The sequence below is a fragment of the Pithys albifrons genome, chromosome 8 (assembly GCF_047495875.1).
Source record: "Pithys albifrons albifrons isolate INPA30051 chromosome 8, PitAlb_v1, whole genome shotgun sequence".
Classification (NCBI taxonomy): Eukaryota; Metazoa; Chordata; class Aves; order Passeriformes; family Thamnophilidae; genus Pithys; species Pithys albifrons.
The window spans coordinates 12439029-12454320 of record NC_092465.1 but is presented as its reverse complement, the minus strand read 5'-3'; the positions used below and the strand labels follow the sequence as shown (position 1 = coordinate 12454320).

The 15292-nt window shown below is 44.8% G+C and overlaps 1 protein-coding gene across 4 annotated transcripts in view; it reads left to right on the top strand.

Moving 5' to 3' along the window:
* Positions 1-15292, top strand: part of GLI2 (GLI family zinc finger 2) — a 192405-nt gene that overhangs the window by 164616 nt on the left and 12497 nt on the right. For 3 of the 4 annotated variants that reach the window (XM_071562407.1, XM_071562406.1, XM_071562409.1), the window contains 5 exons: positions 1052-1265; positions 2826-2951; positions 6424-6555; positions 10112-10261; positions 13450-13614. In XM_071562407.1, coding sequence (XP_071418508.1) covers positions 1052-1265; positions 2826-2951; positions 6424-6555; positions 10112-10261; positions 13450-13614 — 787 coding nt within the window. The remainder of the gene's footprint in view (positions 1-1051; positions 1266-2825; positions 2952-6423; positions 6556-10111; positions 10262-13449; positions 13615-15292) is intronic. The other variant, XM_071562408.1, reaches the window with a different exon arrangement.

Here is a 15292-nt window from a genome sequence, read left to right as displayed (position 1 = left end):
CTAAAAGTATCCTAAATGTCAGGAATTATATAGTGGGTTACAAATATAAGGGGATAACTGCTAGAAATTTGGGGTGAAAATACTTTTCTGTCTTAGTGGCTGGAATGAAATCCTCTCTCTAAAAGCAAAATTGTAAATTAAACTTGTTGCTAATTATAGCCCCATTCTCTGAACCTTCACACCTTGGACAGTTTCAGTGATGTGAGAGAAAGTATCATGAGGGTAAAGGTTCTCAGGGCAGTCACTTTTTAAAGGTGGCAAATAATCAGTTTTTGGGCTGAGAATCTATAGTTCATGAATTAGCTGCCTGGAGTAACCACAGAACATCTTCTGTGCTTCTCTCTCTCTGCCCAGTGGACTTGGCCCTGGAAGTGAACCCCTTTTTTCCAGAAACAGAGCTTTGTCTTGGACCTGTTGCCCCAGTTACTGCCCAAACAGCCAGAGACTGGTGGTGTTTCTGGTCACTGCTGACCTAGATTGGAGATGAACCAGTGACCTACATAGGAAGGGTAACATACTTCAGCAGTCCCCTGAGCCAGCACCTCACCTGAATGCAGAGTAAATTGCATGTGTTTGGACTATGTAAAGTGGATAGTTATTCATCCCGGCTGTAATCTGTGCCAAGTGAGCCAGGTGATGCTGGTTTTTCATATCCAGGTTAACGTAACCCCGAGGTTGCAAGTCTGCAAAATAGGTCTGTCTGGGAAAACTCAGGAGCCTCAGGGGCTGCAAAGCCAGATGTGTCCAAGTCCTATCCTTTTCTGCACTCCCTGACAAGGACTTTTGTTGGCTTTTTACACAGGAAGCAAAGAAATTACAGATCTCAAATGGGTCAAAATGATTCACCAGTTTGTTGAAGTACATGCAAATCAAATTATGTCTTTGCAGTAAAGCAGGCTCTCAGGCTTCTCATAGCATTGAAGGCATCTAGCTGGGACATTGCAGCCTGTCTTCTGGAGTCTCCAGGAAGCCAAACTTGAATCAGTTGCCAACTAATGTGTCAAATATTGTTTAAAATAACTTACAATTTTTCTTTCTCTTATTACCGCAGTCCTGCATTCAGTTTCCCCCACCCGCTTAACCCCATGACATACCAGCAGATCCTCACACAACAAAGAGGCCTGAGCTCAGCCTTTGGACACACTCCTCCGCTGATCCAGCCATCCCCGACCTTCCCCTCACGGCAGCACATGGCAGTGGTCTCTGTCAACCCACCACCAACACAGATCAACAACAACAGCAACTGCATCTCTGACTCCAGCCAGGTAGGGACAGCCATCCTGCATGGCATATGAACACTGCCCTTCATGAGGCTATAGGAGTTTTACCCATTCTCTTTTTTACTCGCACTATCCCTTTACATTGCTTTTGCTGTTTTTCTGGCAGTGTTTCTGAACTAGTCACAACCAAATTTTGCATCCACACCCCTTCCTTTCACACACATGTACCGCCTATGCAGAAACCAAAGGTCTTGGTTCATCAAAGTATTGAACATGATTATAAAGGTCATCTCAAGCAGAAAAACTCCTTAAACGTGTGTTATGTCCTATTGAAATAGAGGGAATTCAGCACATGTTTAGCGTTTTGCAAGATAAGTACCTGAGCCCTGTGAACAAAGCTTCATCAGTACCTTCACCAGTCCCTCCTTCCTTTTTTGTACTGATGTGAACCATGGCAATGATCTTAATCTTTAATAAATAAGTGCATCCTACATGGGACCTCCTCACATTTTACTTACTGTTCCTTCTTTTTCAGTGTATCCCTACTGTTGATTTTTACTGTCAAATTTTGCAAAAGCAGGGGCCGGATTTTGAAAACTGGGAATGCCATGATGTGTGTGAAAACCCACACCTCAAATGCATCCTTAAAAATCCTGTGACCTCACCCAGGCACATATATGTGTGCACAAGCCCTCCACATGCACTGGGTTAGTGAATGTGTCTAACACATTCTTAATCATTTTTCTATTCCACTTACATTCCTTCAAAGTTTAAATTGCAGTTACTTTTCTCCCCAGAGACTTATTTCACCTTATTTCACACCCATTTCCAATTGTTGTTTTAGTTGTATCATACTGAACTTTTCAGGCTGGTTTATTGTTTTAGGATTTCTCATGGTTGCTGCACTGAAAACTCTGTTTGTTATTGCAGGTTATTTGATTGATTGGTTTTGTTTTCATCTTCAAACTGGCTACCAAAGTAATGTGGCTGGCAGGAGTCCTGCCTCTGTTTAATAATTTGCAGGACCAATCTTGAGCAATTAGCAAGAGTATTGAAAACGTTAATGTTCCAATTTTATTCACATACAATGGGATATTTTTTCTCCTGAAGCTGTTCTCATTTTTTAAGAACTGAGCAAAATACACGCATGGTCTTTCATGCACCCAGCATGCCAGAGCCCTCATACATAACCAGAGACCCCTGCTTCCCCCAGGAATTCATTTGCTCAACAAATCATTTCGTCACATTGAGAACTAAAATTGTGGCTTGGGTGGGGGTTGTATAAAGCTTGAGTGGCTTTGACATGGACTGGATTGCTCTGAAACAGCATAGCAGTGGTGAGGCCAAGTTCATTTGTGAGCCTGCAGAAGATGGGACTACCCTTGACTCTTCTTGCCTCTCTTCCATCCCTCTGCCTTGCACAAACCCACACGGGCTGGTTTTCAAATGAAATCCAGGCCAACAGGCCAATACCCTGCTCTTTCCTGCCACTTCTGAAGTTCAACCTTGACTGATTTTTGAGTTAATTTTTAATGAGGAGGTGGGCTGCTGCCTGTCTCTCATCCCAAACCCCAGTGCCATATCTTGCCTGGTTTTCTTTCCTAGAGCAAGCAAAGCAGCGAGTCGGCCGTGAGCAGCACCGTCAATCCAGTAATTAACAAGCGCAGCAAAGTCAAGACTGAAGTCGAGGGCTTGCCGCCAGTGTCTCCAAACACACAGGTAACCTCCCTGGTGAGACACATGTTGTGGGGCCAAGGCAACAAGCTGCTGGGTCTCATCTTTGGGAATGATACTCTTGGCACCTTGTGCTGCAGCTGGGAGCAGGGCAACAAAGTCTGCCAGGCAGGTGGTGTCTCTTGGAGTGTGAGACCCAGGAAGGTACAGAGCAGAGCTGCAGTGATTAAGTGAAACATTCAATGGGTGCCTGGGACTCAGCTTGCTGCAGGTGTGCTTGGATAGAAAAAAAAGGAAGAGAGGAAATATACCAAGTGTGATAATTTAAAAATGATGTCTGAGTTTTTTGTTCTGCAAAGCAGGCAGCATTAATGTCTCAGAGCAAACATAGATTATGAGGGAAGCTTGCATGTAGGTGGAAGGCTTGCAAAAAAAGGACAACTTTTTGACTCAACAAGGAATTGCTCCTAGAAACATCCTTTACACTGGTGACACAACACTTGACACCAAGAAGGGCCCAGAGGCCTTTGCTTTCTTTCTGGAGCTCTGTGATTGCAAACTGTTTAATGGCTGACAGTATCCATCTGACCGTCCTTTATCACAACTGTAAACTATCAGGAGTGCTCTGGGCACTTCATTTTCATGAAATATTAGACCGTGTTATTGTCAAGTGAATGGAAGAGTTGATGACAAATTTCTCCTTCTGCCCTGGTTCAGGAGCAGGTCTCAGCATGATGCATGGGGACAGCAATGTGTGCAGTCATCAGGGGGCTGGTAAAATTGATGAAGATAGCATATCGGGAAAGATAAACATGCTGTAGTCAGCACGATTAGGGCAAGGAGGCACCTCTCTGGAGCTTTGAGTTTAGGAGTGTATCTACACACTGCTGCAAAATCACATGCCCTGAAAAACCAATGTGGCCACCACCTGAGCTAATAGGGCAACGTGTTTATTTCTCACAGCAAATGGAAAAATATTTGAAAGCTATTACCTGCTTTGTCAAAGCATGTGTAGCTGAGGAGCTGTGGGACAGACAACTGCTTGCTCAATGGCTGTCATCCTCTGTTCTCTGCTCCAGTGGAAAATCATATGTGCCCAGCCTCAGTGAGTGCTTGGATAGCAGCAGCCTGCCTCACCCCTGCAGCCCTGCGCCGGAGTTTAATCCACTGGGTCTTATAGGCACTGAAATTAGCACTGAAAGAAGGGAGGAAGCAGTGTAAAGTGGTGCAAGGAGATTTGATTACAATAGCAAGGTGAAATTAAGAGTTGGAAAATGCATGCTGATCATCTAATAGTTCCTAATGAGGTGATATGTGAAGCAATACCCTAAGGAAAGTGTAGGCTCCACATCTTGCAGCACTTCAGTATTGACTGGGAAATCACTGGAAAGTACTGTGTAAGAGGCAGTCCATTCTTGGCAAGGAGAACAGGTTAAAACACTGAATGTAGTGGGTGTCTCCTCTTTGGTTGATCTAAGCAACAGTAATTCACTGAATTTGGGAATTCATTTTCTGCAGGAGACTGTGCTGAAAAGTTGTATTACAGTCAATTAGTTATTGACTGATCCATTTTTTGCTGACTGTAAAGTTCATCCAACCCCCCAAAAAAACTTGTATGTGTATGTTTTGTTTTGGAAATGCTGCACTGGAAATGCTGCACTGGAAATGCTGCACTAGAGATGCCTCATGTGAGTTATAGTTTGAGTGTTCAAAATCCTTGGCCAGACAGCATCTCCCACAATGGCTTGTGCTATAAAAAAATGCAATCCAGGCAAGATTTGTGGGACACACTGAAGCACCTGGCATGAGGGACCTGAGTTAGTGAGCTCTTACAATGCCACAAGAGCTTCAGTACAGTTTCAGATTAGCATTGAACTAGCCAGACATGAAACAAGTCAATCCCCTTCAACAAATAAAATGGCTTCTAGTCCATTTTTTCCAACAGAAGGTAGAAAAATTTTGGCAAAATAAGATTTTTAGTAGAAAATTACAGTTTTCCAGGAACGGCATTTTGCATGGAGATGAATGTTTCAACAAAAAGTAATGCTCACAGCTCAACCAAATAAGAATAGCAGGAAAAAGAAGATGCTGTTTGAACTTTCTCAGACTGTTGCTTTGGGTTCTCTTATAGTTTGAATCTCCATAAGTCTTTCTGTAAATTACCACAGTTTTCTGTCTCAAGAGGCACCTTGCAATATTTTTTTTAAGAAATTAGGAGCTAATTAAAACAAATCTCTTTCTTTACGTATCTAAACTTTTGAATTGAACGTCACAGCTGGCATGTATGTCATGAGCTAGTTAATGAAAATTGTTGAACTTTGGTACCGTATGTCTCACTTTCCAAACCATATAATGCCATTAAGTCATTAATCATTGCAGCTCGCTGGTAGGCATTTAGGGAGGTGTTGGTGGGGAAGGAGATGGCAGCCAGATAGATCTGTTTGGGCAAGCCAGAGACAGGTTGAGATGGGTCTGGCTCTGTCTACACAGATATGGGTCCTACCGGAGCATCAGATCATTAGGAACAGTATCTGCTGTGGTCAGTCACCCCAGATGCTCCTGTGCAAAGCTGTCCTGGAGGAGGAATGTTTTGTGCTAGGTATTAGTAGTAATTGCGAGGAAAGAGAATGAAGGGGGACAAAACCTGCAAGGCTTTGTCTTGCCAAATTCCCAAGGCAGTATTGGCTGCTGAATACCTTGTCTCTCATGCAAGTGTCTGATGCATTCAGAGCTGACAGTTGTTCTTACTCTGAATTGTACTAATTACGTTGTATGTTACACTATTGTGTAGTTGCCCATGCTTTAATCCTCATAGCAGCCATAATAAAAATCTTCTGTGCTTCATTTAGCACTGAGGAGCTGGTGAGACAGAGAAGTTAAGGAGAGAGCCCACAGTGTGCTCAGCATTAAAGTAACTCATTTATGAGCTTAGAGTCCCTGGAGCTCTGTTCTCCAATGCCACTTTTCACTGGGTCTTACTCAAGCTTCCCAAATTTCCCTCTCAGAGAAGTGCTTTGAGAGCTTATCACTTTGTCCCTGCGGAGCATCCTGTAGGCATAAATCTTTGGCTAAGGATTAGGTATGATTTTCTTACCTACTGAAAGATGTAGAAAACAGGAACCCTCTCCCCAGCCCATGTAAGGTGAGTGTGGTATCCACTAGGCTATAACTGCTCTGTGGTTTCTTCACGCACATGTTTCCCCACTCTGCCCAGATCAGAAGTTTTGCTCCAGCAAAGAACACAAGCAAAGGTCAAAAGTCAGCTTTTTCTTTACTCTAGCCTTTCCTGGGACTGCCCATGACCTGGCTGAAATCAGGCATTGCTATCATGATGGCTTTGGGATGTTTCACATCTTGTGATTAACTCTGATCCCCTTCTACCAAAACCATAATGATAATCATGGAAGTTATGTGGCCACAATGAGCATAGTTTTGTGATCAGTTGATACCTGCCCTTCAATCTATTGAGTGATAGAGGAATTCAGATGAAAGATGTTCACTTGATACAATGCACTGTTGTGTGTTACAGGAGCATCTGACAGACCTGAAAGAAGATCTAGATAAGGATGAATGTAAACAGGAGCCTGAGGTTATTTATGAGACTAACTGTCACTGGGAAGGATGCACAAAGGAATATGACACTCAAGAGCAGCTCGTCCATGTGAGTAATGGTTGGGAGGAAACCCCAGCGATAAATTTGGGTTTCTGTGCACTTGTCCTCATTTTTTATCACTAGCTGCTGTACAGCCAGAGCTCACCCTGGGAGCTACTAAAGGTGCAAATCAGAGATACGGTGTGTAAACACTGCCAAAGCAGGTCGCTGCTCCCCGAGGAGTTCAGCTGAAAGAAGTCTCTCATAGATTATGTGATATTGCTCCCTTCTCAGCTGCTGAGGCTGCAGTTTCAGTCTCCCTTGTGCATGGCCCAACAACAGAAGGCTTTCTGCAGAGGACCTGATGAGAAAATGGGGAAGGGGGCTGAGCCCTTCCCTCCTCGCTGGCTGTGTTGACTGAGCTTTTCCACACAGTACACCAGCTCTGGGTCAGAGATCGTTCATGCTGTCCTCAGTCCTAGTCCAGGCTGTGAAAGCCTTTTATGATGCTGTGACAGGAACTGTGGGGCCATATCACTTAGAGGCTGTTGACCTGCTCAGCTCATCCCTCCCACAAAAACAGAGCACTTCCAGAGTCTGAATATATGCCCCACTGTCTCCATCAGAGCCTGAAATACAGAAAGTGGGTTGATTTTCTAAAACTTGGGAAATAGCACTTCCATAATCACAGTGATGTCCCCAAACCAGAGTAAAAACTGCTCTCTGAAGGATCCTGAAACCAAATCATTAATCAGATTTTGAATTCTAATTAATTCCAAGAACCTTTTGTATGCTTTGCTTCATCTGAGAATCCATCGTTTGGTTTCCTTTGGCTTCTGGGGTCAACACATCCCCCATACTCAGAGCAAGTGCCTGTGCAATCAGACATGATCTGTGACTAAGCCCCATCCTGCCCCCAGCCCAACACCCTCCCAGTCCTTATTTTGGGTCCCTGGTGTGAGCCTCATTTGTTTGAAACCAGTCCATATCTTCTGGGAATTCATCAGCCTAGCAACCCTGTTGCTTGCAGCAGTGTTGGATTGAGCAAATTTTGCAACAGGATCTGCTACCTTCTCCTTTTCCTTCAGCCTTTTGCTGCTTGTCTCAGCCAGGCTCCCAGTCTGCCAGGGGCCACCCATGTGCAACTCACACGTAGCCCTCTTCCTGAGGGCTTGTGTCTGCTCTCACCCTTTTTTATATAACTTACAAAACACTCTAAATTATAATTTTGAGCACATGCTCTTCTTCCATGTAAGGCTAGTGTCTGCCCACCTCTGCCAGAAGTCACTGGTTCAGTGCAACAAGTCCTTGAGTACAGACAGATTTGAAAATGGTTTTCAAGGACAAATGAATGATAAAGTGCTTAATGGGTTGCACATTGCATGCCATGGAGCACTGCTTTTCTGGGATTAAACAACAGCATCCCTGTCAGATGGGCTGGGCCCACATTTGCCCAGCAGTTTTTGTGTGTTTCCCTCTCAGATGTAAGAAAAACTAATTCTGACTAGAGCAAAGTGCAGAGCACCAATCAGCTCAGCAGAATTTGTTTCCATAAAAAAAAAACCAAATTGAAACATTTGATGAAATAGCCAAGATTTTCCTAAATTTGGAAGGTTATGAAAATGGAGGCTTCTATACTATGATTACTAGCAACATGGGGTTGTGGATTTGGGATGCCCAAAATACATATGCAAATTAAATACAGAGGTCATGGGCCAACTTCTGAGAAGGTGGCATCTCACTGTGCTTGGAAAAATTCTATTTTGTCTACAAAGAAAAGTACCTGGGCAAGCAGGGTCTGTTCCCCATAGGCAGTGCACAGTGTGCTTGTGGGAGAAGTGCATGTCAACGGGAAGCTGCAGGAGTGAAGACATACTTTTGCAAGCACCACTACTGCTCCCAACCTCAAAGATCACACTCAGTTTGAGAGAAGCTCAGGCAAAGCCTTTGGCTAGGTGGGGGCTATGGAGCTGTAGCTGAAGTTGAGTGAGTTGTGCAACTGCTCCTCCACCATGTGATGGGAAGATGTTGCCCAGCTAGTGAGTGAATAGTCCTGAACACGGGCTACAGTTCCCCTTCCATAAATGTTCTTCCTCTGGCCCAAGCAAGATCAAATGGGCAAGCCTGTGCTCTCCCCCACTCCTAGCACTGCCTTCTGTAGTCTTGGTTGCAAGTCAAACTCCCACACAAACAGAGCCTGGAGACATATCTTCCCAGTCTGGTCTGGGCATGGTTTAGCATGTCCATGAGTCTCCTCGGAGGCTCACCAGATTCCCACCATCTCAGGATAAAATCTCACACTGGTGGCCACGTAATAAGACCAGAGCTGTAGGCAGCAGAACTCCAAACCCATACAAAACCTCTCTCAAACAGCACTCTCCCAGCATGCAGCTTTGGCTTTCAGTATTTACCAGCAGTGCCTGAGAGACCAGCTGAGCCCCACACCCCTCCTCTTGTCCCTGGGTAGAATTGGGACCCCAGACAGCATGTCTCTGACTCCAGGATTCGACCACAGCACACAGAATGCTGAAGCTGGATTTTGCTGGGACTGTGAAGGCTGATGATTCTGTTTTAATGTACTTTTGTGTCCTCACACTGCCTCACTGCCCCAAGAAACTCTCATCCCAAGCTGTAAAGTGTGTGTCTGGCTTTGGCCAAGGCGACAAAAGCAGGGGCTGGAAAAAATCTCAGCACAAAAAAAGCCAAAACCCAAACCCAAAGTAGTTTATTTTAGGATTTCCTGTCAGTGAATGTCTACTGAAAACACAGGAGTGAGGACAGGCATTATTTTTGGCAGTAAGACCCTATTCAGAGAGACAAGGCCGCCGCAGGAACAGCACTCCGACAGACTGGTCTCTGGTTCTGCTTATTTTCAGCAGAGCTTCATCTGCCCTACATTGGGAAAAAAGCAGCTCTTCCTCCCAGGGTGGACGAAGGCACCATTCTGGGTCTGGCTTTTCAACACCCCAGCACAGGATTTCGTGGACCAGAGTAATTAGCAGTAATTGATGCAGACGAGCTTTTATTGGTGCATAGCTCACAGATGCTGTCATTTCCTGTCAGCCACCAGCACTGGACAGCAGGTGGATGTCTTGGGACTGGTGTGTGGGCTGGTGTGCAAGCGGCCTTAGAAACATAGAATCATTTATGTTGGAAAAGACCTTTAAGATCTCTAAATCCAACCAAAGCTTGACTCCTCCTCTCTGCCACTCTCCAGCAGCGTCCCAGAAGAGGGTCCCACTTGCATAAATGTGGTACAGAAGGGTTCAGCAGAGACAAAAATTACTCTGTCATCACCCTCATCAGTGACATCAAGCAGCTGGGGGGACACTGAGAGGGCTCCTCTCTCCCTTCCACCATGGGTCCCCATTGCTTTTGCTAACTTCCCATTTATAGTTGCCTTGGAGCCAGTGTACTGGAAGCTCCTTTCTCCTCTCTCCTGCAGGACACACCAGACCACAGTTCTGGATCCTGTGTCCCTGGTGTTATCTGTGCACCTGGCACCCAGGTGCAATGCCTGACCACAAGCACTGGGGCGAGAATGTTTGGCTTTTGGAGCACTGTATGTGCTTTGCTGACATCAGCTCTTCCAGGAGTGACCTGGTTTTCCTTTCTCTCCTGTCAGCACATCAACAATGATCACATCCATGGGGAGAAGAAGGAGTTTGTCTGCCGCTGGCAGGACTGCACACGGGAGCAGAAGCCCTTCAAGGCCCAGTATATGTTGGTGGTGCACATGCGAAGGCACACGGGAGAGAAGCCACACAAGTGCACGGTGAGCTGCCAGGGACATGTGGTGCATCTCACTTGACAAGTGGGACACTGGGTTTTGGTAGTCACAAAACTGTATGTGCAGACACAGGCATGGCTTCAAGTAGGGCTTTAGCAAGGTACTCACTGGCACACAGCTCAGAGTCAGTCCAGCCCTCTGTGTCTGGGTTACAGCTACTTGCAGGTTAGACCCAGGGGACAGGGCAAGAGCTCAAGGAGTATGGTAAAGATGTTAGTGGACAAAACTGCATTTCTTTGAGAAGAATGGTTTCAGATCTACCACGGAGATCCAGAGCAATGCAGGGCAAGTCACTTGAAGTGGAAATCCTGACAATTTAGTTGCCTACATCTAAGAAAGAAATCCAGTAATGCCACATTGTGGGGAACCACCTAACCTTGACATCACCCCAGTGCCCAGACCTTCTGCATCTCAGCAGCACCGTCTAGTGTTTAAACACTGCCTGAGTAAGAGTATGGGGTGCTATTTTGTATCTCAGCCCTGGCAATACATGAGAGAGCTGGGCTCTTGTCCTGCTCATCCTCAAGACATTACAGCCCACATCTGCCCTCACACCTGAAGTCTCCCACCTCACTGCTGGCTCAGGGAGGCCGAATGGGATGCACAAGAGGGAAGCAAGGTGTGAAGTTTAGTGGCTGTGGTCAACTGGTGGGAGAGGAGAGGTGTTCACAATCTCCCTTCTCATATGCTTGAGACCTTATTCCTCCTGAAGGTTTGTCCCTTGTCTTTTGATATCCTCTGCTGTCTGCCTTCTCCTGCCAGTTTTTCATACCTCCTCTGCTGTCAGCATTTCGCTGTTCCTATCCCCAGAGTCTCGAGGATGTCTCTTTCTGCTCAGCACATATCTTCCTCTTCTACTGCATTAGCCACTTCTAGCCCTGCTCTCTCCCTGCCTCTGCCCCAGCTCCTCCTTACAAATATTAGGATATGTATGATTTGCTTGCTGCATGACTCCTTTATCAATCTTCTAGCCCTGTGTTCATTTAATTTAGAGCATAAGCTCCCCTGGGGCACAGGGCCATGTCCTTTGTTTTAATCTTCTAAAGCCTTTTGCCCAGTCTAGTGCTTTACCAATCTTCCTTAAAAATATCAAGAAATAACAATTGTTGGTGGAGTACAAAGTGAGCACTGAGGGAAAATCTAGCCCTGCCCTTGCAGGTAGGGGGACTTGGAAGACAAAAAGCATCAGTGACTGCATCCTCTTCAGTGCTGTGATGGAGCAGGAAAAAGCGCTGCTGCACAATCCTGTCTCTTTCAAGCCTCAGTTTTGTCACACTGGAGCAATGGCAAAGCTGTGTGTATTTGAGTCTCAAGTCTTCCTCTGCCTCCTGGAGATCTGCAGTCCCTCCATGGGCAATATGTCGCAGCAACTCTCCCTGAACTGGAGTACCATCTCTTTCCAATTGCCTGGGATACATGGCAGCTCTGCAGAGCGTGCCTTTCTGTGGCAGAGCATTCCTTGTCCAAGTCTGGCAGTGATTTTTCAAAGCACCATTTGTTTCAGACAAGAAGTTTGTGGTGTACATAAAGCTACAGATGAGCCCAATTGCAGCCTGGGATTTGGTCAAGGATTATTTCAGCAGATGACAGCCAGAACTCCCACTGACATAATGAAATCCACACGTAAGAGTGGGAACTACTGCTTTGAACATGCACAGGCTACTTTGCTGAGAAGCTCTTATTTGAAAATGTAGCCTTAGAACTTTTGCTCTTAATAACTGCATTTTTGTGTCAGTATCCAGCAAAACCAGAATGGACATGAGTTGCTTCACGCTGAGTTCTCTTTGTTTTCCAGCAAGAGGAATGATGTATTTCAATAACCATAAGCAACTTGAGCTATAAAGGATTGCTTGCACAGGGCAAGAGAAGAAAGGGATGTACTGTGCTATCTCAAAATTGTGGTGTGTTCTATGGGACAAATGGGCTAATGAAACTTGTCTGAGGAAGAGGAACTGGATCATCCCACCCTGAAAAAGCTGTGGGAGGAATCAGCTCTTGCAGGATGTTTGTACTATCATTGAAGAGATCTAAATATCTCAAGATCAGAGCGAGTTTGCCTTATTTCCACCATCCCTATGCTAGACCTTAAAGATTTAAGTAACCCTACTTATTTGCCAGCACAACAAAGTTAAATGTTGTGCCTACATGCTTCATGGCTGTCATGGGCTGCATGTTTGCCTCACTCCCTGCAGTGCAGGCAAGTCCTGTACATGTGGAGTACTTGTTGCTATTGCATGCCCTTGACTTTGGCCAGACCTCTGGACATGTAGGTCCACTGAGCTGCCCATGGGGAAATCAGACACTGGTCATGACCTGTCCTGCTGTGGCACCAGTTTCTTCTCTGGCCAAGACTCAAAAGAGCAATGTGAAGTTCTGTCACATCTGGATTGAACTTGATTTGAGATGAAATCCTCCCACACTGAGACAGGACAGGTACAGGGAGAAGCCTCCAGCCCAGCCAGAGTGGAGTATGGCAGGACTTACATCAACCAAAGCCTCACCATGTCCCCCAAGCTGCGCGTTCTCGTTGTGTGGGCAGCTGGTTTCCTTCCAGGAGGGAGGTTCCTGGCCTGTTTTGTCATTCAAAAATCCATCTGTATTCAAGACTGAGAGTTGTATTTTTTAAACTGGTAATGTCAGACAGCCTGACCACAGCATCCTCCAAGAGTAGACCCAAGCTGTAATTTGGGAAACTTCAAAGCTCACTAGATTTGTGCTTTTGTGTTACGGAATGGTCTGCCCTTTCCAGTGCTGGTGCTAGTGAAGTTGCAAGGCTGGTCAAACTGTCGAGAAGCTGTCAGTTCCCTGGGTGGGAAGGAGGGGCCCTCCATTTCTGAGCGTGTTAGCTGCAGAGTGGTGGCAGAAGGGGCTAAGATAGCTCTGGGAGGAGTGGACGGGTGTTTAAACCTTCTGGAAAAAGAGTCTCTTGTTGAAATGTCAGGTAGGTACCCAAAAAGGAGCAGCACCTTGAATATGACTCATTGCTGAAACTCTCAACCTGCCTAGGAAAGCAAATTCTCTCAACAAAGTGGATGTTGTTCCCTAAAACACAAGGCCTTTAAAGGAAAGGAAAAAAAGGAAAGAATGAGAAACAGATGAGAAGGGTTTAGGCAGAGGGTAAATCAATTTTTTTCTGGTTAATTAATCACTCCTCTTGTGTTTTTTTATTTTAGTTTGAGGGCTGCTCCAAAGCCTATTCCCGCCTGGAGAACTTAAAGACACACCTGAGGTCCCACACTGGAGAAAAACCCTATGTCTGTGAACATGAAGGCTGCAATAAAGCCTTTTCCAATGCCTCAGACAGAGCCAAGCACCAGAACAGGACACATTCCAATGAGGTAAGCCTGGGCTCACTGCAGCAAAACAGAGGGCTTTTTTTTTAAATTTTGCTGACAATAAACATACATTTTACACACTGGACTCATGTAAAAAGAAACCTACTGTAATGAGAGATTTTTCTTATTTTTTAATGGGATTTATTTTGCTGGAGAGCCAGACCACATTACTTTATATTTATGGAAGCTGTGTTTGAAATCATAAACAGATGTTAAAGTATGCAAACTTTTTAATTGACTTTGGAAATTAAAACAAGCATTTTCCAAATCTGTAATTTTTAATAGCACAGATAGTATTGTACAGTTGTGATTGTGGTGTTTAATATTACTGTGGAGCAGACTTGTAGTAATATTGCAGCTACCCTGGATCCTGATGCTCTGGAAATAATACTCCCTCCATCGTTTGATGTACAATGATAGAGCACAATGCAATGCTTTGTTAACTTTGGATAATTAAGACTCACTATTAGTAGTTGGGAAGTAAAGGAAATTGCCTTTATTGTAACGCATGTGATGGTCTGTTGGAATCAACCACAGCCAACAATTGAAATTTATATTACCACTAATTAACCGACAAGGGAAGAAAAAACAATACTCTAAAGTTCTAATAGAGTTTTCAGCCCTGAAGAATTCAGTCTGTAGCCTCATTTGCAACAGTTAAATATAGACTATTGGAGAATGGAGCTCAGTTGCCACGGTTGGCAGCTTTTTGAAGTGATGCTGTGTCTACAAAGGGCTTGTTGGGAATATTTTTATCTCTGGCATATCAGTCAGTGATAACCAAAGGTCTGTAGGTTTCAGAGATTCTATTGGAGTCAGAATAAGGACTCAAAGTCTAGAATGTCCTTCTGTGCTGTGTGAGATGGAGCCAATGAATGACCAGGATTGTGGTGTTGTTTGTATTTCTTTGTGTATGAACCCCAACATCAGGGTTGTCCTCCACCAGCAAGCCACTTACCCAGCAGGACACCGGTTAAAACTAACCCATATCCACACGTACACTGGGTAGTTTGGGGTTGTTTAAAGCTACACCAACTTTGAGGCCAGGAGGGACCAAAAAGACAGGCAACCTCTCGTCAGCTCAGCAACCTGCATTCCTTGTAAGTAGTGTTTGACTATGACATCATTTACTCTATGTTAAAGCTTTTTCCCCTGAAAGGTAGGCAGTTGTAATTTAATCTCACATTTCAAGTATTGTAAATGGCTCATTCTCCAGTCCTGGATACTTTCTCTGCCTTCTTCCAGCACTGGATCCAGTGTTCTTTCATTGTTGCTATTTCCACCTCTTAATTCCTATAATGTTAAGCCACTCTTTGTATTCTTGCTCATAAGCTGCATAAATCAAACCACTGAAGATTCACATTTCTGCAGCATTTTTTCCCATTCTTAAAGGAGATTTTCATCTCTATTCAATTCCTAGATTCTCATGCAAATGAATCATGACTCCTGGTACAGCTTTTAGTGCTGGGTACAAACTCAATCAGCCCAGTTTGTGCACACTGAAGCAGTATGTGAGCTACTTTTTGCCCATAGATCACTTGATCACAGATCCCTAGAGCTTTACTAGGATCCTTTCTTGGCAGGGCAGAGTATCCCATCTGTTGAGCTTGATAATCTCCCACATCCCTAGATGTGAGATTTTCATTTTGGCTGTGTTATTAAATGTAGTTTCTCCAATGGG